General features: G+C 44.4%; 1 protein-coding gene across 1 annotated transcript in view; it reads right to left on the reverse strand.

Annotated features, from left to right (window-relative positions):
• Positions 1–22182, reverse strand: part of LOC146829994 (uncharacterized) — a 135976-nt gene that overhangs the window by 25211 nt on the left and 88583 nt on the right. Inside the window, exons 31-33 of the mRNA XM_085604237.1 lie at positions 14988–15128; positions 13638–13778; positions 3378–3422 (exon numbers count right to left, since the gene is read on the reverse strand). Coding sequence (XP_085460363.1) covers positions 3378–3422; positions 13638–13778; positions 14988–15128 — 327 coding nt within the window. The remainder of the gene's footprint in view (positions 1–3377; positions 3423–13637; positions 13779–14987; positions 15129–22182) is intronic.

Raw genomic sequence — 22182 nt, forward strand, 5'->3', positions numbered from 1 at the left:
ACATGGCCCCCCTCGCAGCCATCGTCCCACAACACAGCCTCAACATCTTCTCCTACCCCGATGACACCCAGCTCATCCTCTCCCTCGCCAAAGACCCCACCACTGCCAAACTCGACTTCCAGAAAGGAATGCAAGATGTTGCAGTCTGAATGACAAACAGCTGCCTGAAGCTCAACACCGAGAAGACAGAAGTCCTCAGTACCACCCCTTCAGCATGGGACAGCACCTGGTGGCCGACCGCCCTCAAAAGCCCACCTACCCCCTCAGACCACGCCAAGAACATGAGCATCAAACTCGACTCATCACTCACCTTGAACCGACACGTCAACGCAGTCACCTCCAGCTGCTTCAACAACGTCTGCATCCTGCGCAATACCTTCAAGTGGATCCCCCCTGAGTCAAGGAAGACATTCACCCACGCACTCATCACCAGCAGACTGGACTATGGAAACGCACTCTACGCCGGCATCAACAAGTCGCTACTCCGCAAACTCCAGACTATTTACAACACCGCCAACAGACTTGTCCTCAGCATCCCCCAACACGAACACATCAGCCAACAGCTACGAAGTCTCCACTGGCTCCCAGTGGAGAAAGGAGTCACTTTCAAAATCGTCACTCACGCCTACAAATGCCTACACAACAACGGACCCAAATACCTCAATGTCAGAATCAACTTCCACATACCCAAACGAAACCTCTGATCTTCCAACCTCGCACTGGCCAAAACACGGCGCATCCACAGAGCCAGAGCAGGCAGAAGATCCTTCTCTCACTTTTAGCCAAGACCTGAAATGAGCTACCGGCATACATCAGACGTGCCCCCTCCCTGAACACCTTCAGGAAGACCCTTCAGACCTGTCTCTTCGGCTAAACAGATCTGCGGACCGCCTCCCCCTCAGCGCCTTTAGATCCTCACCGGTGAGTAGCGCGCTTACAATTCCTTGATTGATTGATTGATCGAGCGTTGGATTTGAGCCAGTCTAATACTGCCGTCATGCAGGCTGCAAAGTTTCCTTAGCCTTAAGGTCATTTTTGTTATATGTAAGCAGCAGTTCATCCATGTAGGAAACTTCCTGGATGCCGAAGGACTCCATGAGGTTACCCAGTGGGATCACATATATAATAAAAAGAGTGGGGCTCAGGGCCGATCCCTGGAGAATGCCGTATTTGATTGATTTTGATTCAGAGCGGAATGGTTTGAGCCAGATATCTGTTCTCTATCGTTTATAAAGGATTCTAGCCAGGCTAAGGCCTCGTCCTCCACCCCAATAGTGGTGAGGTGATTTTCCGAGAGGATCAGTTCAGGGTGGCATTGATCTTGGCGTCTAGTGTGAATTTAATGGAATCAATAATCTCCATCAGTGCGGATTCAGTGCAAAGCAGGGGTCTGAAGCCAGATTGTGAGGTTTGAAGAAGGTTGAAAGTTTCTTGGAACGACGTTAGCTGAACATTCACTGTTTTTATACTATCTTAGAGGCTCCTGGGAGCAGGGACATTGGTCTAAAATTACAAAGAGTTTCTGGGTTTGAGTTAGGCCTTTTCAACAGAGGGATGAAGTTTGCCCTTTTCCATGCAAGGATACATGACATGTACAATCCAAATTGAGGGACCCTATTACAGACAGACAGTCATGCTGCACTCAGTTATCTTCAGGACATTGGGTATTCCACAGATATGATCTGGATCACCTTTCCAGATTTTCAAGAAAGCATTAAGTATACAAATTAGATATTTTGTTTGTTAGCGTATTTTATGTGAATATTGTAGAAATTTGGCTGAATCCAGCATTCCTGGACCTTAGAGGGAAACAACAGTTTTACACCTTTCATGAGGATGTTTACATGTATATTCATGTTAGCAATGTAAGAAATAGCCATTAACACATCAGTTACTAAACCTTTTAGAAAGGTAATTGGTCATGTAAAATGAACTTCTGCCATATGTTTTAGACTCTCAAAATAATTGCCTGGCTATTTATTATTAAATACACTTTTCTGTAGTGCTTCATATCACACTCCTGCCATTTCTGAGCACTGGAAATAACATCTGTTACATTGACCAATTTATTGGGATCCGGTTTGCTAACTGCAGAACAAAGTTCAGAACAAGTGATGGCCATATTTAGAGTTTGGAGGCTAGGATACTCCGTTAAAGCGTGAGGAATATCTTGTTTGCTTTATTACATGTGCCATAAGCTTTGGTAGAGTGCATAAATTGATTAGTCAATCCCTAAAATATTAGTAAATAGAGTGCACTCGATACATTTTCATTGGTCTTAGAAGATTCTTTAACTGTTTGTAGGCAAGTGAGACACTCAATGGGTCGAGCCTTACAACAGAGACTCTACTGCTGAATCAGAAGACGTATGCTATTAGTTTCAAGAGCTGATATGAAATGTGCCAACAGAGAAATCAGGCCACCAAAATGACTTTAATTGTTAAAAGGTTCGTCTTTTTCTAGCTAACTTTGTGATAGTAAGCAAGACAATTCATATTAGAAACAACTATCATAACAAGTCTGTTGTTTGGTCTCCACATTATCTTCCCCTTGGATGTTATGGACTTTTGCTAGCACCATCCAGATTGCACCCCTAAACACTTCTTATTATGACATACCAGTTTGTATATGCCTTCAAATCCTTATAATACTAAATGTAAAGATTTCATTCTTTAATGAACATACTGTCAGAACCCATCTTTGCTCGGGACTAAGCAAGAGATCAATAAATACCATCACTCTAAGAGCCCCCCGTCATAGTAAACCAAGGGTGCAGAGCAATTTAAGACATATCAGGCGGAATACTAAGATGGCCGCCATTAAGGAAAATCAGGGTCAGCAGTCTAGTGTTGTGTCAGAGGTGGCCCTATCAGAATGTCACGAGGTGCTCCCTCTGGAATCTCGCACTTCACCTAAGTTTCCAGAGGGACCGGCAGCGGAATTTGGTATGGCGTAAAACCAGTTTGTCAGGGTAGAGGGCGTCGTTTCCATCAATTAGTTTCCATTGTGTCAAGTCTTTATCTCTTCAGTGCCGGTTGTGGAGCAGTTACCAAAGTCCACGTAAGACTGTTCTGTTGTTTTGAGTATTAAAGCATTGTAAATTTACCGCGTAATTGGTTGCGCAGTAGTAGTCGGCCCAGCGTTTTGAAAGAAGTTCTCTGTGAAGTAACAGTGTTGCCGTGTGTTTATAGAGCTGCGTTTTTAGAGGAATTTACTGTGAAGCAACAGTGTTGTCCTGAGCAATTAAGCAGCGCTTAAGAGGAATTCTCTTTTTAAAGAAACTATTATTGCACTTACGATTAGTTGAGTAAGGAGGCTTAACTGGAAGGAAGCCAGAATATAGAGTTGCATTTAGGTACCAAGAAGAATATACTTACTGTTATCTGGGTTTCTGGTTGTTAAGGATTCTCTGGAAATTCTTTCTAGAAGAAAAAGGGCAAGATAAATATATTAGACTAAAAAAAGGATATACTGAACAAGATATTAATTAAAGCTTAACACAAAAAGATATAAAGGTAAGAAATATAATTCACTACGTAAATAGAAAGACAAATTACAATAAATCAGGAATTCATGAGTATTGCTGTTTACAGAAATACCAAGGTGATTACCACTAACACCATTTAAGAAGAGAGTCACATACCAAGTAAACACCACATATGTAATGAAGTATAAAATGACTACTGATAATTAGAGCTTATTGTATAACAGTGTTACTTGAAAATTCTGAAATCTGTTCCAGATTCACCCAGAACACACTAGGGCAGAACCAGACCTAGACACATGTTCAGAAAGAAAGGAAGACCGGGTAAAACTTGGCAGTCTCTTCTCTTTCCCATTCCCCTTTCCCCCCCTGAGGGTCTCCTTGTCGTGTAAGTTCACCTCTTGGCGGCAGGAGAGTCTTGGAGTGGCATTGGGACCTGCGTCATTCTATTCCCTTGCAAGTGGGCTGAAAGGCTATTCTGACACATAACCCCTTAATTGAACCTGAAGCTGTCCTTCTTTTGGCTACCCTTCCATTGAACAGTCCTACAGAATTCTACACTGTCACAAAAGGGAGCAGCTAGCTACGGGTATTTGACACAGGTCTCACTCTTTTCAAGGCCCCTCACTGTCACTGTCAAATCAATTGATATTTTGTGATACTGTCTCAAAACGGCGGGTAACTTTAGACACCAATAGTTGTCATCATGAGACCATCATATTTGTGAAATGAGACTGATAAAACATATAAAGAAGGTGTAGGAAAGTAGCATCTGCTTCTTTAGGTTACCCCTTATTTTTGCTTGATGTGATACTCTTTTTGACTAGGACCCCAGTCTATCTGCTTTCTCCCTTAACTGGTGAGCTCAGTACTTAGGTACATCCCAGAATGGATACTGGGGTACCCTTGTCAGTCCCTAGTATATGGTACCCATGTACCAAGGGCATAGGCACCCCGAGGTTTTCCATGGGCTGAAGCATGTATTATGCCACCCTTGGGAGACCATTCAAATTGGAACTAAATCCCTGCCATTGCAGCCTGTGTAAGTTTGTGCTTGCACCACGTACTAAAGATATAGGTTTTCTCAGTGCTTAATTTGTGCCGGTGCTTTCCGGTGCTCAGCACCGGCACTTATTTCTAAGGACACGTTGTGGCTGCCAATGCTTGATGGCTGCTCTGGTACACTGTATGTTTCATGGACCATTTTAAGTCTCTTGCATTCCTCAGTATTATCTCTGCCTCGGAAGGGAAGCGGAACATGGGTGGTTACCTTCAGTGAGATTGAGAGGAAAGGAGAAGTTCTGCTGCCCGGTCAGGGCACTGTGCATATTTGCGCCGAGCTCACTGACGAGGGAGAGGAGAGAGCATTGCAACATTAGGCCCCAAAGTGCGGGGGGGATGGAGGGGGGGCAGGTCACCTAGGCCCTCTCTGCCTGTATTGTGCATGGCAAAATTATACAATTTGCATCCGCTGCTGTCAGGCTGGATCCTGTTTTTTCAGACACTGAAATGTATCTATTTCGTGAGGCAGGAGGCCCGGGATTTTCTTTCCAGGAGTGGATGTGGCCTGGCCTCCCTAGTGTGTGGATGAACTGAAGCTACAACTTAGTTTCACAGACAGCTCTGTGTACCAGTCTAACCTCCAAACTGTCGAGCTGTGCTGTGCTTGTAAAGCATATGGCCTGACATTCAGGCGCTCTTTCCATCGGCGCTGCACTCAGAGGTGCTGCAAGAGCCTGTGTTCCGCCTTCCTTCAGGCGCTCTTTCCATCGGCGCTGCACTCAGAGGTGCTGCAAGAGCCTGTGTTCCGCCTTCCTTCAGTCGCTCTTTCCATCGGCGCTGCACTCAGAGGTGCTGCAAGAGACTGTGACCCGCCTACCTTCAGTCGCTCTTTCCATCGGCGCTGCACTCAGAGGTGCTGCAAGAGCCTGTGACCCGCCTACCTTCAGTCGCTCTTTCCATCGGCGCTGCACTCAGAGGTGCTGCAAGAGCCTGTGACCCGCCTACCTTCAGTCGCTCTTTCCATCGGCGCTGCACTCAGAGGTGCTGCAAGAGCCTGTGACCCGCCTACCTTCAGTCGCTCTTTCCATCGGCGCTGCACTCAGAGGTGCTGCAAGAGACTGTGACCCGCCTACCTTCAGTCGCTCTTTCTATCGGCGCTGCACTCAGAGGTGCTGCAAGAGCCTGTGTTCCGCCTTCCTTCAGGCGCTCTTTCCATCGGCGCTGCACTCAGAGGTGCTGCAAGAGCCTGTGTTCCGCCTTCCTTCAGTCGCTCTTTCCATCGGCGCTGCACTCAGAGGTGCTGCAAGAGCCTGTGTTCCGCCTTCCTTCAGTCGCTCTTTCCATCGGCGCTGCACTCAGAGGTGCTGCAAGAACCTGTGTTCCGCCTTCCTTCAGGCGCTCTTTTCATCGGTGCTGCACTCAGAGGTGCTGCAAGAACCTGTGTTCCGCCTTCCTTCAGGCGCTCTTTCCATCGGCAGTGCACTCAGAGGGACTGCAAGAGCCTGTGTTCCACCTTCCTTCAGGCGCTCTTTCCATCGGCGCTGCACTCAGAGGTGCTGCAAGAGCCTGTGTTACGCCTTCCTTCGGTCGCTCTTTCCATCGGCGCTGCACTCAGAGGTGCTACAAGAACCTGTGTTCCGCCTTCCTTCAGGCGCTCTTTCCATCGGCAGTGCACTCAGAGGGACTGCAAGAGCCTGTGTTCCACCTTCCTTCAGGCGCTCTTTCCATCGGCAGTGCACTCAGAGGTGCTGCAAGGGCCTGTGTTCCGCCTTCCTTCAGGTGCTCTTTCCATCGGCAGTGCACTCAGAGGTGCTGCAAGAGCCTGTGTTCCGCCTTCCTTCAGGTGCTCTTTCCATCGGCAGTGCACTCAGAGGTGCTGAAAGAGCCTGTGTTCCGCCTTCCTTCAGGTGCTCTTTCCATCGGCAGTGCCCTTCAGAGGTGCTGCAAGAGCCTGTGTTCCGCCTTCCTTCAGGCGCTCTTTCCATCGGCGCTGCACTCAGAGGTGCTGCAAGAGCCTGTGTTCCGCCTCCTGCTTTTAAATCAGGTAAATCAAAGTAGGGACAACTCCGTCCTGCTGGCCTCATTTTTTTAATTTCATGTTTCTTGACTCTGCGTTGCCAACCTTAACAGAGAAAAATACTAATCATCTCTTCATGTTTTAACATTCTGCAAGGGCCTGGATAGGATTCTTACGAAAAACTTCATATAAAAAGGTCTCTACTAATTCTAACATGGGCTTTCTGTATTTGTTTACGTTAATTACTAGTCGGGGTCAGTAGAACACATTTCTGCATGTGGAGAAGTAAGATGTTCAGGCCACACTATTGTTTCCACTTTTGGTGGTATTTGGTTTCCAGCTCACTAGTACTCACATTTAAATCAATGAAAGCATGACGTAGCGCCTTAAAGATTACACTGTATGTCTTGTGTTATGAAAGCTATGCATGAATCACAGCAGCAAGCACATGAACTTGCTAAACTATGATACTTGGAAGATGGCGAATGGCATTTTCTTACTCACTGCTCTTCTGCAGCAAGGGCATTAGGAAGGGCATTAGCCACCCTAGCTATCCTGGGGGTGTACGTCTATCATGAACCTTCTGACTTCCTGGATGGGAACATTGCCCGCGGCACTCGAGCACTTCGAGGCAGTATGGACTTCTGGGCCACGCTACCGCTCTCGGTGGCAGGGCGGATTGCCTTGCTTAAAATGGTGGCGCTTCCCCGGTTGTTATATTATTTCCGGACACTACCGATCTGGGTCCCACCGGCCACGTTTCGACTATTACGATCAATGATAGTCGGATTCCTCTGGGGCTCGGGCCGCCGGCGGGTGGCCCTCAAGACCCTGATGAGGCCGAAGGATGAGGGTGGGCTTGCGGTGCCGGACTTCGAAAAGTATTATTTAGCGGCGCAGCTCCAGACCTTCACCCAGGAGATCACCCGGGAATTCCGGGGCCCAGAAGACAGGAGGGGAACGGGTATGGCCAGGCATGTTCTCTCCTTCATAGCGATGCGACAACGGTTGGCCTTACAGGACTTGTCGATGGAGGAGCGGACCGTTCGCCTGTGCTGGAACCGAGCTCACGCCCGGGGCCACCTGAGAACACCGTATGCGCCCAAAATACCTCTGGGGATGCTAACGGCTTTGCCCCATGGTGGCGATTGGTCACGGTTGGCGAACTGGGAGGACGCCGGCCTACAGCTAATAGGTGACCTATACGAGGACGGGGCGCTCTTGCCCTTTCAGGAGCTCATTGATCGCTTCGGGATTCCCCGCGGCGACTTTCTGCTGCACTCGGCCCTTGTCCGAGCGATCCAGGCGCACTGGAAATGCGGGCAGGAGGAACCTCCTTTATCCCCGGTATGCCAATACGTGATGATGTCTGCGGGCACGGTGAAGGCGGTCACTTGCCTTTACGGCAGACTGATCAATGAGGGGCTGGCTCCCCTCACTACTCTGAGAAACCGTTGGGAGGAGGACATTGGCAAGGAGATCCTGGAGACGACCTGGTCCCAGCTGGTGCGGCGAGCCTGGAAGGGCACACGCCACGCCCGCTTTCAATTGGTCCACTACTACGTGCTCCATAGAGCATATCTGACCCCGGTGAAAATCAGGCGATATTTTGCTACGAATTCGGCGGAATGCCCCAGGTGCCCGGCCCAGGAGGCGGACCTTCTCCACATGCTGTGGGCCTGCCCGGGATTGTCATCCTATTGGGTAGAAGTGGGGAAGACCCTGGAGGAGACGACGGGGAGATCCTTATCGTTTGACGCGGCGGTGGGACTCCTGCACTGGTTCCCTCATACCCCCAAGAACAAAATATCTAGCAAGTTCATTGATTTAGGGCTGCTCCTTGCTAAACGAGAGGTGACCAGGAACTGGAAGGCACGAGCTGGTCCGACAGGAAGCCGGTGGCACAGCGAACTTTTGAAGTGGGCGGCGGGGGAGAGCACGCTAAGATACCAGCTAGCTTGGAGGCAGCGTAATGAGAAGGCACAGGAGGCAGCGCTGGAGTGGGAGACGTTAGTGCAGGCCCTTAGGGATTATTGCGCCCCCAGCGACTCTGAAAGTGAGGAAGCAGCTCGCCCCAAGTCCCGATAGACGATTGCACTTTTCAGCTCTGTTGCTTTCCCCATGGGTCCTTTAGCAGATCCTGTTGAGGTTGTTGCCGTGCGCTGATGGCGGGGTTGGGTGGGTTCTCTTTGGTTCGTAGCGTTTTTGAGGGTGGGGTTTTTCTTTCTGGGTTTATAGGCTTGTTTGGAAAAGCAGATGACGGACAGTGGATCATCCGGACCAGCCTCGACATCCTTCTGAGCCCCCATTGAATTTCGCCGCCCGACCCCAGGGTTGTGGGCTGAATGGCTGTGTAAGAAACTTACGGCGGGGGGACGGAGGGGTGTGTCTCATTGATCTTGCTTGTTATATAATGCTGGTCGATTATGTAACGATTTACTGATTCCTGCAATAAAAATATATTTAAAAAAAAAAAAAAAAAAATTAGCCACCCTAGCTATCTTACCAGAAGACCAAAGACCTGCTTCATACAAACCAGTTGCTGCAATGGGCACTTTAACCCTTTGGGCTAGTCCTCTACAGATTTATTTATGTCCCACAGTGTACTGCTTGAAGGGGACAGCCGAAAGGTTGCACATTTGAATCTCGTTGTGGTAGCACAGCCTTTCATGCTTCTAGGATCGATAAATGTGATTTTGGCAGTTGGATAATAATTTTAAAAAACTATCATTTACACTGCCACTCAACTGTGGTACTGATTGCTACGTAAAAGAAAAAGTAGTGCCAGTGTGTGACTCGCCTATGAATATTTATATAATGATTGGTTTGTTTTAGCCCATTTGCAGCTTTGAAATTTACGAAGCTGGGAACAAATGCTGGCGGTAGAGAAGAGCAGAAATGGTGGCACAGAGGGCAGAGAGAAGTGAGGGGCCGAGATCGGCAGAGAGGAGCAAAGAGTGACAGAGGAGCAGAGAGTTACAGAGAGGAGCAGAGAGCAGCGAAAAGGGGCAGAGAGAAGTAAACAGGAGCAGAGAGCGGCAGAGAGAAGCAAAGAAGGCAGCGAGGAGTAGAGAGAGGCAGAGAGCTGCAGGGTGCCTAGAGAGCTCTGAGGGCAGACACTAGCATGCTGCAAAGATAAGCACAGGGTCTAAAGGGGATAGAAAACACTGCCTGGTCTAGGGTGGTGAAGGGGAGAGAATACTGCATTGTCCAGAGAGGTGGGAGAGCAGCATGGGGTATAAAGGGAGATAGCGGACAGTGCCTGGCCTAAGACAGTGGAGGGGCGAGACCACTGAAGGGTTCTAAGGGGTAGGAGACCAGGACAGGTCGGATATGGGGTCAAAGAGCAACACAGGATAAAGGAGGGTTGGAGACCAGTACGTTTAAAAGACAGGTGCATACCATGTGTGCTCATGATGGGCCTTTGTAACTCTACTTTGAGCTCAGGGTCATAAATCTAAATCTTGGTGTGGTCACCCAGTCTTTCATCTTTCTGAGGTCGCTAAGATTAGTGCCATTGAGTTGGATAACAACATTTTTTATGTGGTGTCACGACCCTCTTTGGTGAATATGTGCTTTACAACATACATAGTGTGGTAAGGACAAAGAAATGCATTTTATTATTTTGTTTAGCAAAGTCTTTGCAATATTAAACTGTCATTATTCCCTCTGTCCCTCTTTGACCTTGTACCTTTCATACCTGTCTCCATTCCCTTGACCTCCTTTCTTTCCTTCATACCATCTTTTTCCTTTCCTTTTTCTCTTCCTCAGCACCTCCATCCATGCCTCCATTCTTCTTTCCATTATTGCTTTCTTACATCCTCTTTCTTTCCCCATTCTTCCTCCCTTGGTGCATTATTTCCTTCTTCCTTCATTCGTTCCTTCCTTTCTTTTTTCCTGCTCCTTCCTTAATCCCTTCTTTAATTTCTTCATTTCATATCCTCAACCCTTCCTTCTGATTTTCTTCCTCCTTTCTTCTTTCAATTCATCCATCACACATTGTTCACTTCCTTTCTCCCTCTATCCCTTCATTTCTTCCTTACACATTATTTTCTTAGTTTCTCCTTTTTTAATCCATAAAAATGTCCTCACTCCAGTACTCCCTTTCCTGCCTTCATTTGTTTCTGCCTTCTTTAATGTATTCCTTCTTTCCTTCAACACTTCCTTTCTTTTAAACAGCACGGTACAAGCACATTTTCTTTAGTTTGAAAATTTGAGACGTACACACATTCTCTAACTAGAGTTCACTTTTGAGTTGTTGTCCATATTATATATTATGTTATGTTATATTGATTTATATAGTGCACTAATAACCCGAGAGGGTATCCAGGTGCTTGGGCAGGTGTGTAGGTGTGAGGTCCCAGAGGTGCTTTTATGAAGAGCCAGGTCTTCAGCTTCTTGAAGAACTGATGTGTTGAGGCTTGTGGATGTGGGTGGAGCAATTAAAGGAAGTGGGTGGAGCCAGTGGAAGAAGTGGGTGGAGCCGGGGAGGTGGGTGTGACCTCCTAAAAAATGTGAGCACCTGCACTTAATATTTTACAAATTAAGCACTGGGTTTTCTATATCTTGGGTCACTGCACTTAAAACCTAAAAGTCTCCCCTATAGCAGACCTTCATAATCCTGACGGTAGGGTGTTTGGTTCTAAGTGAGAGGGTGCATCCAGTATAAGAAGGACACTCCTGCAGCGTACAGAGTCCATTCTCCCGGGTTGTCAGTGAAGTCACCATATTCTATATAGAGGGGTACCACGTAATTACGTGATGACAATCTCGAAACTGGTTGCAATGAAAACCTATCATACTTGGTATCAAACATGTTGGAATCGTACCCCCACACCATAAACGGTGTGGGAGGTATGATTCCAAGCACTGGAAGAGCCCTCCATTCGGCTCTCAGTGTATCCAGTACCAGCCTTCCTTTCCCAGACAGCAACAAATGGTTGCTGCCGACCAGAGACACATTTCTACCCTCCTGCTACTGAGCCAAGCTTGAGCAGAGGAAGGTGAAACAATTGGCATCATGTCACAGGTAGGTGTGACCACCTCCCAGACATGATTTAGTGTATTAATGCTTGGTGGGTGCACTTGCCAGGGACATAAAGTCTGCATGAGGGGCACATTTGGTGTCCCTGTTCACGGTCCAGTTCAAACTAGTCCAGGGAGCAGTTGCTCCTGCTCAAGCCCAAAACTAGATGAAGGACATGGGAGTAATCTCCCCCCTGCCTAGACCTTCCCCTGGGAGGGTTCCCTGAATCATCTCAACCCTTTCCCTAGGTTACTTAAGGGCGTACCTGGGTGTAGGTCCCTAGATTCATCGTGGGACAAGATGCAATTCCAATACCACTTCAACTTTGACCGTCCGGACACTCTGGACTTCGCTGGACTTTGCAAGGGCCCGAATTTGTTCCCCTGCTTGTCTGCTGCATTGTCTGTGTCTGTGCTTTATACAGAAACCCTCCAAGGCCTGTGGAGCATCAAATACACTTGAAGGAATCTCCCTTGAAGTGAAGGAGTCACTGTCCAGCATTCACAAGCACCTCAACACTGCTGACAGGTCTGCTGATCCCGACCTCCTGTGTACTCCGAAGGGTTAAACAACACAATTGGTGCTTTTCTATGTCCCTCGAGGCCCGAGCTGTCTTCTCACTGCGTTTGAGCCCAGTATCCCTCGTACAGGCTGCAATAACTGAACCCCTAAGCACTGAGTACTTTTGAAAATGCAAACGCTTATTGGCAACAAGTGCATCGAGCTCCAAGTAGCCTAAACCTCCAGAAACTTCTTCCTTCAAGATCTTCAGCCACATCACATTGTGTACACCCTGGCCTGCTGCTTTGATAAGCAGCCCGAGGTCCTCCTGCGACTTCAGTGCCTCCGGCCTGTGAGTCTTGTGGAGGGTCATCTATGACTTCTTTGGGCTCCCCCGATTACTTGGGGCTTGAACTGACTCTCCTGCTCTTGGTGAGTCTCCTGGACCTTGCTGGTCCCACCTTTGTACTTTCTTAGCTTCCTGCTTTGATTGCATCTACCAAGGCTTATTGGTGCTCCCACCTGAAACAGACCCCTCAGCACTTGACATCCTTTGTGGAACAGCTTGTATCCAGCTCCTGGTTATCCTAAGCATCACTTGGTCCCCACAGCTGCAGAGTCAAGGTCATCAACATCATCCGTGAAGCGCCTGACAGCGGAGCGGATTCGTCTTAAATGTCTCCTGGTCACTCCTGAGTGACATAGACTCTGTCTCTGCTTTCAGGTACTCTTCTTCAAGAATCAACATTTGCATTCCCACAGCCAGTATCTCCTCTTCCAGCAGCAGCACTTTTCTGAAGTTCTCCATTCGGTTCAACAGCGGTTTCAGACACCACTTCACACCTATGCACCCGGCTTCCCTGGGATAGGTAATGTGGGTACTAGGGTATCCACGGGTAAGGTGCCTCTCCAACCTTCTGTCTTTTATGGTGTTTCTTCAGGGTCCACTGGGAAAAGTCCTTAATATTTAACAATCCAACCACGACTTTCACGTAGAGTTGTACGGAGCCCACGGTTGTGTTCCCACACTACAAGCGCTCTCCGGGGGGTCCCTATCTACTCACCTTGGGTCGTTTCCTTGGTGTCCCAGCGATTCTATGCCCTCTCGACATTGTCCTTATTCGAGTCGTGGTTCCTATACCACTTTCTTAGTATATGGTTTGGTCCCCATCTGGGGCCAACTGTGCCTTAGTGCTATTTACTGTGATTTATTTGCTAAAGTATTGTGTGCTTTGTGTTTATCTCCATGTAGGAGATACTGTAACATAGAGATAGTGTTATATAATAAATACATATTTTTAATAATACTTTGTGGTTCTTTTTCACTTACATTAGTGGACATCATATACCAGGCCAGCTTCTCACAGAAGGCCTTACTGGTGATTTCAACTCTGAATTATTCAAAGTCAAAGTTTCCTGTACTGCATAGATAGTATGGTGGAGGCCATTGTGTCAGTAGTTTCTTATGTGAATTTGGCATGTACTCCACGAAGAGGGGATTTCGCTGTCCAAATCTAGTCAATCATTTGATATTTCAAAATAGCCTCAATTGTTTTACAATAAAACGGAAATTGAAAACACAGACATCCTTCTTCTTAGCACCTTACCATTTAGCTCAAGAGGATTGAAGCACCAGATGGTTCCCGGTTTACTGTCATCATAGCAGCAGCCTTTTACATTACACTGCTCTTTGGTGATTCCTCCGTAGCCGCAATTGACTCTTGATATTGGTTCAATGGCACATTTGACTGTGGAAAACACGTTTGTTTACATAAAAGATACATCTTGCAATCACAGGTTAGCAAATGAAACTGCAGATTGTCTATCAAAATCCATCAGGTTGAATTTATATTATGCGTAACTCATTTGAAGATATGTTGGCAAATCCAGAGATTACACACATGGTGGTGCATTTTCCTTCTCTGCCAAGACAGAGTTGGAAACTCCAACAAAGATAGAGTTGTCCTGCATCAGTAGTTTTATTTTCACCTAAGGAGATCTAAGCACCATGGACAAAGATACTTCAATGGAAAATCCACTAATGCCCTCCTCTGCCAGTGGATTTTCTGCGCTAGTGGAATTTCCATCTCAATGTGTGGACACTACAGATGCACCCACAAAGTGGGAGTACACTGCCAATGACTGCATGTCTACTCTGCCAAACCTGCTGGGTGAAGTAAATGTTACTAATAAAATGTTCCCACAGTGCATGCACTCTCCGGGGGGTCCCCATCTCTTCACCTTGGGTGGTTCCTTGGGGTCCCAGCGATTCTACTTCCTCTCGACATTGTCCTGACTCAAGTCGTGGTTCTTATACGACTTTCTTAGTATATGGTTTGATCCCCTCTCGGGACCAATGTGGATTAGTGCTATTTACTGTGATTTATTTGCTAAAGTATTGTGTTCTTTGTGTCTATATCGGTGTAGGATATTTTGTAACATACTAGATAGTGTCATATAATAAATACTTAATATTAAAAATATTTTCTGTGGTTCTTTTCCATTTTATCTATCCTATAAGATTGCATTCTGGAAGGAAAAGCTGCTTTATACTCCTTCAAGACTTAGCCTGAAGGCTGCTCTCCACAGCTACCAATTAGAGAGCTTTAACGGTTGTCTAAGACCTAATGAATCACCATTAGGGTTGTTTGTATGGACTGGTGCACGGTGCCCACTTACATTAGTGGACATCATATACCAGGCCAGTTTCTCACAGAAGGCCATAGAAGTGATAAAAACTCCGAAGTACTCAAAGTCAAACATTCCTGTACCGCATAGAGAGTATGCTGGAGGCCATTGTGTCAGTAGTTTCTTATGTGAATTTGGCATCTATTCCACAAAAAGGGGGATTTCGCTGTACAAATCTAGTCAATCATTTGATATTTCAAAATATCCTCAACTGTTTTACAAGAAACCGGAAATTGAAAACACAGACGTCCTTCTTCTTAGCACCTTACCGTTCGGCTGAAGTGGATTGAAGCACCAGATGGTTCCCGGTTTGCTGTCGTCATAGCAGCAGCCTTTTGCCTTACACTGCTCTTTGGTGATTCCTCCGAAGCCACAATTGACTCTTGATTTTGGTTCAATGGCACATTCGACTGTGGAATACACATTTGTTTACATAAAAAAATACATCTTGCAATCACAGGTTAGCAAATTAAACTGCAGATTGTATATCAAATTCCATCAGGTTGAATTTATATTATACATAACTCTATTGTAGATATGTTGGCAAATCCAGAGATTACACACATGGTGGTGCATTTTCCTTCTCTGCCAAGACAGAGTTGGAAACTTCAACAAAGATCGAGTTGTCCTGCGCCAGTAGTTTTATTTTCACCTAAGCAGATCTAAGCACTATGGACAAAGACACTTCAATGGAAAATCCACAAATGCCCTCCTCTGCCAGTGGATTTTCTGCGCTAGTGGAATTTCCATCTCAAAGTGTGGACACTACAGATGCACCCACAAATTGGGAATACACTGCCAATGACTGCATGTCTACTCTGCCAAACATGCTGGGTGAAGTAAATGTTACTAATCCTTAAGTGAAAGGCGACTCCCTTTGTTCAGCAGACTGCCACAGTAATGACTCTAACAGGGTTAGTGGCAGATCCATCACTCAGATCAGGCAACTGATATTCAACCAGTTTTAGCATCATTTACTCAACAAGGACACCATGGGTGAAGCAGCTGGAGTATTTTACATCGTGGAATATCAGCCATATGCAGCACCCCAAAGTGGCTATGCAGCTAAAAGTCCACGCAGGAAATCAACCATTTCCTGTGAGATTTTATTTACTGTCATCCTCAAAATAAGAAGGTAAGTCTCTTACATTAATGCAACAATATTTTCCTCTAGAAATCTGCTGAAAAGTCCTCCTTACACTGGGCGAATACGTTACAGTTATGTCCTGAGCAAACTAGTGCTGCAATAATTGGTAGAAAAATGAGATGAGCTGTTCTGGGTAATGTGTAGTGGGTCACATATGCGTCAGATTCAGAGACTCTCGTCTCTTTACATTTTAGAATTATTGCTCATTTCCTACAAAGCACTCATTACACTGGTATTTTGTTTAATCCTACTGTTCACTAAGACTTTTTCAAAATTCAAATTGTCCTTCTCTTTGTATAGATATTTCTCAAATTGGCTATCTTATGAATATTTATCTGATATGATTTGACAAATTTGTTTTCAGGATTTTCTGTTATATCATTGTGGCATACAATGATTGCTTAGTTAAATGTCATATATGAAAGCATGGACATTTGAAATATTGTCTCGCGCAGCAGCTTCAAAGCCCAATCACAGTTGAAATTTGAGGTGGTAAAGAAAAGTTTAGCGTGAAAACTTTACCTTTCTGAATCTTTGTTGTAAGTTCAGCAAAGGTAGATGTGAACCACTATGATTGTTGTTCTAGTCCAAGATATTTTTAAACTAGCAAGCCGTTTAGGCTTAAAGAGGAGAAATGTATCTATTTCTCCCTGTGACTTCCTTTTGCTTTGTATAATGCATTCCACACCCCATTGAGAAAAAGGAAAATGCCTTTAAGGATTGGTTTGGTGCAGGAAGTTTCCCTTTTTCACGCAGAAAAACATTCCCTACTATAAGGCGGGCACACTTGGCTTCCAATAATGCCTTCATGGGTTCCAGGCATTAGAAATGTAGGCAGCAGAAAAGCACCACATTTCTGTAAATATGGTGCTTTATTGATGTCTCAATAAAACGTAATGCAGCCACTGAGTTGCCTTGCTGCACTGCATGAAATGTTTATAAACCTGGACCTTTGATTCTGTCAGTGAAAAGGACCAGAATTATTACTTGATTTTCAAACGTGTTTCTCCCAGTTTAAAACTCATTTTTATAAAGATTTGGACTCTACAGAGTTTAATTACAAAGTAATGCTGAGTAAGCCATGTAGTACTTCTCTGGTACTCATTTATACATGCACATTTAAATTTGTGCCAAAACACTCAAAACTGGAATAAAAATGAAACAATCACTGTCTATTCGTACACAAAAAGTAAAAATATAATGAACTGAGCCCTATTTCCAATTTAATTGACAGGCAGTTGGACGATTTAGACCTAAAAACAAACACATGTAAAAGTAGGTAAAACATAAAGTTTACTGTTACTTCCCAGACCAATAAACTCTTTTGTGTCTCTTGTGATGTGTTTGAGTCACTAACTGATATTGATAACTAACTGATAGGAATCAGCTATGACTAATGGTTATTGGACAAGCAGCTGGTTTATGTGCAGAGACTGTAACATCTGTAATGAAGCACGACAACCCACAGTCCCGGGCGGGGTTTGGTAAATGTGTGCAGCCAGCTGACGGGAAATGAGTTCAGCCCTTTAGAAATGGATCATCAACAAATGAGTGTTCATTTGGGCAAAACACAGTAGCTGACATGACTTTTTTTTTTTTTGATATAGTTAAACAATTTTGTCAATGGGACTTTTTAGGTCCAAAGACTTATTTATGACGCTGCAAATATATTATATCTTAATATTATATCAATTGTGTGAAGTCTGCTGAGCCTGCTGCCATCTGAGTTGCGACTGTGCGTGTGGAGCGACCAGGGAGAGGAGGAACTACCCTACCCTGCCTGCCCTGCGGCCCATTTCGCACTGAAAAGTATGCCACTGTCCTGCGGCGCTGGTGAAGTCTGTGGAGCCTGCTGCCATCTAGGGTGCCACTCTGTGTGTGGAGCAACCAAGGAAAGGTAGAACTACACTCCCAAGCATGCCCTGCGGCACCTCTCATGCTGCAAATTGTGCCGCTGTCCCGCGGCAACGGACGCATGCTGCCCACAATCTGGCAGATCCCAGAAGAGCCTGGGCTGGGCCACCAAACTTGGCTCTCGGAATAATGCTATGGGTTTTTGATGTAAACTAATTTGCTGAAGCACAAATGCAGCAGGTACTGTAGTCCTTTTATTCTTTCATTATTGTTTGGGTCAGCTGTCATAAAATCAAAGGGAATGTTTTACCCATTTATCTGCTACTGTTCTCATAAGGTTTGCTCCTTGGTTTATGTGTCGTCTGGTTATCTGATAGAGGTCTCCTTGGAATATGGGCAAATGGAAGGCTAAGGGTAGCCCTAGTGAAGTCCCTGAAGTCAGCCAAAAAGATTGCATCACTCACACAAGCGAACTGTGTGGCTATTGATATACCAAACATTAATACAAGAAGTTGGAAGTTTACTTAGTGGCTGTGATAATTTATCCAAATCAAGGTGGGGAGTGGCTGGTAGTTTCCTGAAGTAGAAACTCTAGAGGAAATCTACATTATATCTCCGACCCGTAATCAAAATATTGAAAAAAACAAGGACAAAGACAAGGAACAACCACAAACGCGCACAATGACAGCCAAGATCTCGGATTACCATTTCAAGGACATCGAATTAAAAATTCTTCAAAAAGGTACATCCTTTGTACCAACTACGGGCACCAATTCTCTTGAACTCAACATCAGTTTTTTTAAATTGATGAGAAAACTCAGACTACGTCACTTTTTTGACAATGTGTTTGAATCCTCCAAAGAACAAGAAGAAGATCTTCTTAAAGGGTTACATGTAAAAACCACCTTTGTCTCACCGATCAGTCACAAAAGTCTGGACTTGTTTGAATCACTGGTTAAAAATGATATAGCCAAACTCAACAGTCGGAAAAGATCCAAACAGAATAACCTTTCATCTAAAGAACTAGGTATTCTAAAAACAATAGCACAGAAAGCAGACATAACTTGTACTAAAGCTGACAAAGGAGGAGCCCTGGTCATTCTAAACACCAGTTATTACAACTCCCAGATAACAGCACACCTGCAGGACTCGAATACCTACATGAAACTGGAATCCAACCCCACAGTACAATATATGCAAATTTTACAAACCATTGTTCAAAATGCCATGGAAAGGGGTATCATCAATGAAAAAGTTAAACAATTTCTACTACACCCGAATCCTAAAAGTCCTACACTATTTTTGGTACCAAAAATTCACAAAAATCCTATAAAACCACCATGTCGACCAATTGTCACTACATGTGGGAGTCTTCATGAACCAGTAGGAAAATTCCTTGATCGTTATTTACAGCCCAGTGTCAACACCATGAGATCTTTTATCAAAGACACCACCGATTTTATCTTGAAACTAAATCAAATCATCATTACAGAGAACGAAGAAATCACTCTATGCACAGTGGATGTCAATTCACTATATACTTCTATCCCCCATCAATTAGGACTGGAGGCTATTGAACAAGCTTTGTTACACACTGATTACCAACACAATCTACAAGTCTTTCTCATGGAACTAATGCAATTTACCCTCCTACACAGCTATTTCAAATGCAATGACGAATGGTTCCAACAACTAACCGGAACTTCTATGGGAAATTGCGCAGCACCCGCCTATGCGAATATCTTTATGAATCATTTCGAGGAGGACAACATCTTAACAATACAAACATGGAAAAATCATCTGAAATTATACCTCAGATTCATAGATGACATTTTCATCATATGGAAAGGCTCTGTGAACATTCTCCAAAATCAATTAGAGAAACTCAATCAAGTGGATCAACGCATACAATTTACCTTCAACATCCATCCACATTCTATTTCATTTCTGGATGTGCAAATCACCAAAAAATCCACTGGATTTGAAACAGACCTATACAGAAAAACTACAGACAGAAACAATACCCTCCACTATCAAAGCTTTCATCCTCAACCTCTTAAACAACACCTTCCCTACTCACAAATGTTGAGAGTCAAAAGAATAGTCTCCGATCCTAACAAAGTCACAGACCAACTCAACACCCTTGAACAAAGATTCAGGTCTCGCGGTTACCCAGACCAAGTACTACAGCAAGCGAAGGAACGTTCAGCATCCATGAGTAGGAACCAACTTCTCAATACTCAAATCAAACCTACCAAAAACCAACTCACGGTCGTCTCCAAATTCTCTACCATGAGTCTCCCTTACAAACGTATAATCAAAAAACATTGGCAATTACTAAGGTTGGAACAAGACTTCAATCACATCTTCGACCAAGAACCCATTTTTGCTTATACTAGAAACAGAAACATTGGAGAAATCCTAAAACATACCGAACAAGCATCTACATCTTCTACACACAAAGGCACCTTACCATGTTTAAATTGCAACAACTGCAACAGCGTCATTAAAGGTGATTACATTACCCATCCCATGAAAGGGAACAAAATCAAAATCAGATTAACAGCAACATGTGACACTGCCAACGTTGTTTACATGCTCAAATGCCCATGTGGGAAAACTTACGTAGGGCAAACCGAGAGGAAAATCAAGATTAGGTTGAACGAACACAAATCTAATATCAGAACCAAACAGATGAAATCTACTGTGACTCAACACTTCTTAGAAGCCGGCCACAACATCAGCCAGCTCAAATTCTGTATTCTCGAAATAATTTCCAGAAAAGAAGGAAGAGACAACCATAACTTCCTGTTACAGCGAGAGAACTATTGGATTTATCTCTTAAACTCTATGAAACCGTTCGGAATGAACGATCGAATGGAATTTTTATGTTACCTATGATGAATTGTTCTTATTTTCTGTTTCCTAACTTTACCATGTTGATACGTTTTGTAATATGGTCCAGATGTCAATACTGCCCTTCAATACATATCATAGTCATGTTCAGTAATTGTCTATGAAAATGTTCCCATATTCTCACTTTCACAACATTTGCAGTTACAGGTTACACACTATCATCTCCTTTCTGTTCCCGTGCGACATTCTCTCACCATTTTTTTAACATCCTTCTCGCTTTATTTTTCATATTTACATGTATGTTTTTTCCCATAGTTCACAACACATCCCTCTTATTAAATTTTTTTGATTTATAACTCGCAACCCAATCACCCTTTCCATTAGTCTTTTTTCTATATCTTTTTTTCTATCCCTTCACGCTATAACAAGTCGAGCATACACAGCCACATCATTCGACACATCGCGAGATTACGATCTCGACACGGAAGTCAACAACGGCGGTCTCGCTCTCTTTGACTAACACACGGTAAGCGTTAATTCCTTAAAAAAGCACTTGCACGATGTCTTAAGACGCTAATAAAATTACCCTATGCCCTAGTAAACTTATGCATGACCACACGCGTAATGTCGTTTTGCAAAACTTAATCTTTCAACTTCAAATCAGGTCACTCCTCTTTACTTTTTTTTGCATCTTATTTACCGTTCCCACCCGTAACCGTCTTAACATTGCACATGACTTTATTACTAGTTTGCACCAAATATCGCCTGGATAACCACAAGTTACAGTCCTATTATAAGCCCCCAAAAATTTTTTACTCCTTCACTTTTCTAACTCGCAATAACTCTAATATCACGGACTATTCACCTAGGTCTTGCACTTTTTCCAAAACGCCTCCCGCTTCTAGATCATTTTACCTCGCCATTTTTCTTCATTTCTCTTTACTTTCTCGCACCTTCACCACGTCTGGGAAAAAACAAACCCTCGTGTAATACACACATGATAGTAATCATCTACATTTATTATTTTTAGAAAATCCCCTGACGAAGGCATTAGTGCCGAAATGCATTGGGATCACATATTATCACAATGAACTCGAATGACATGTTTTTCCATAAAGGATTATGGGAAATGAAGTTCTTTGCATAATGTCAAAACACCAATAAAGTTTTCATTGAAATTTCATAAAAAAAACCTTCCTCATCCTACTTTTTATCTTGAGAAACCTTTTCGAAGGACTTCACATCTGATGCCCGGGGGACATACCCCACGTGTTTGGGAATGCGCCAATCATTCTTGTAAAAAAACCTGCTTTACACTCCTTCAAAACTTAGCCTGAAGGCTGCTCCCCACCACTACCACTTAGAGAGCTTCTGAGGTTGTCTAAGACCTCTTACATCACCATAAGTGTTGTCTGGACCGGTGCAAGGTGCCCACTTACATTAGTGGATATCATATACCAGGCACGCTTCTTACAGAAGGTCATACAGGTGATGCCAACTCCGAATTATTCAAAGTCAAACTTTACTGTACCACATAGATAGTGTGGTGGAGACCATTGTGTTAGTAGTTTCTTATGTGAATTTGGCATGTGTTCCATAAAGAGGAG

The sequence above is a fragment of the Triturus cristatus genome, chromosome 5_1 (assembly GCF_964204655.1).
Source record: "Triturus cristatus chromosome 5_1, aTriCri1.1, whole genome shotgun sequence".
NCBI lineage: Eukaryota > Metazoa > Chordata > Amphibia > Caudata > Salamandridae > Triturus > Triturus cristatus.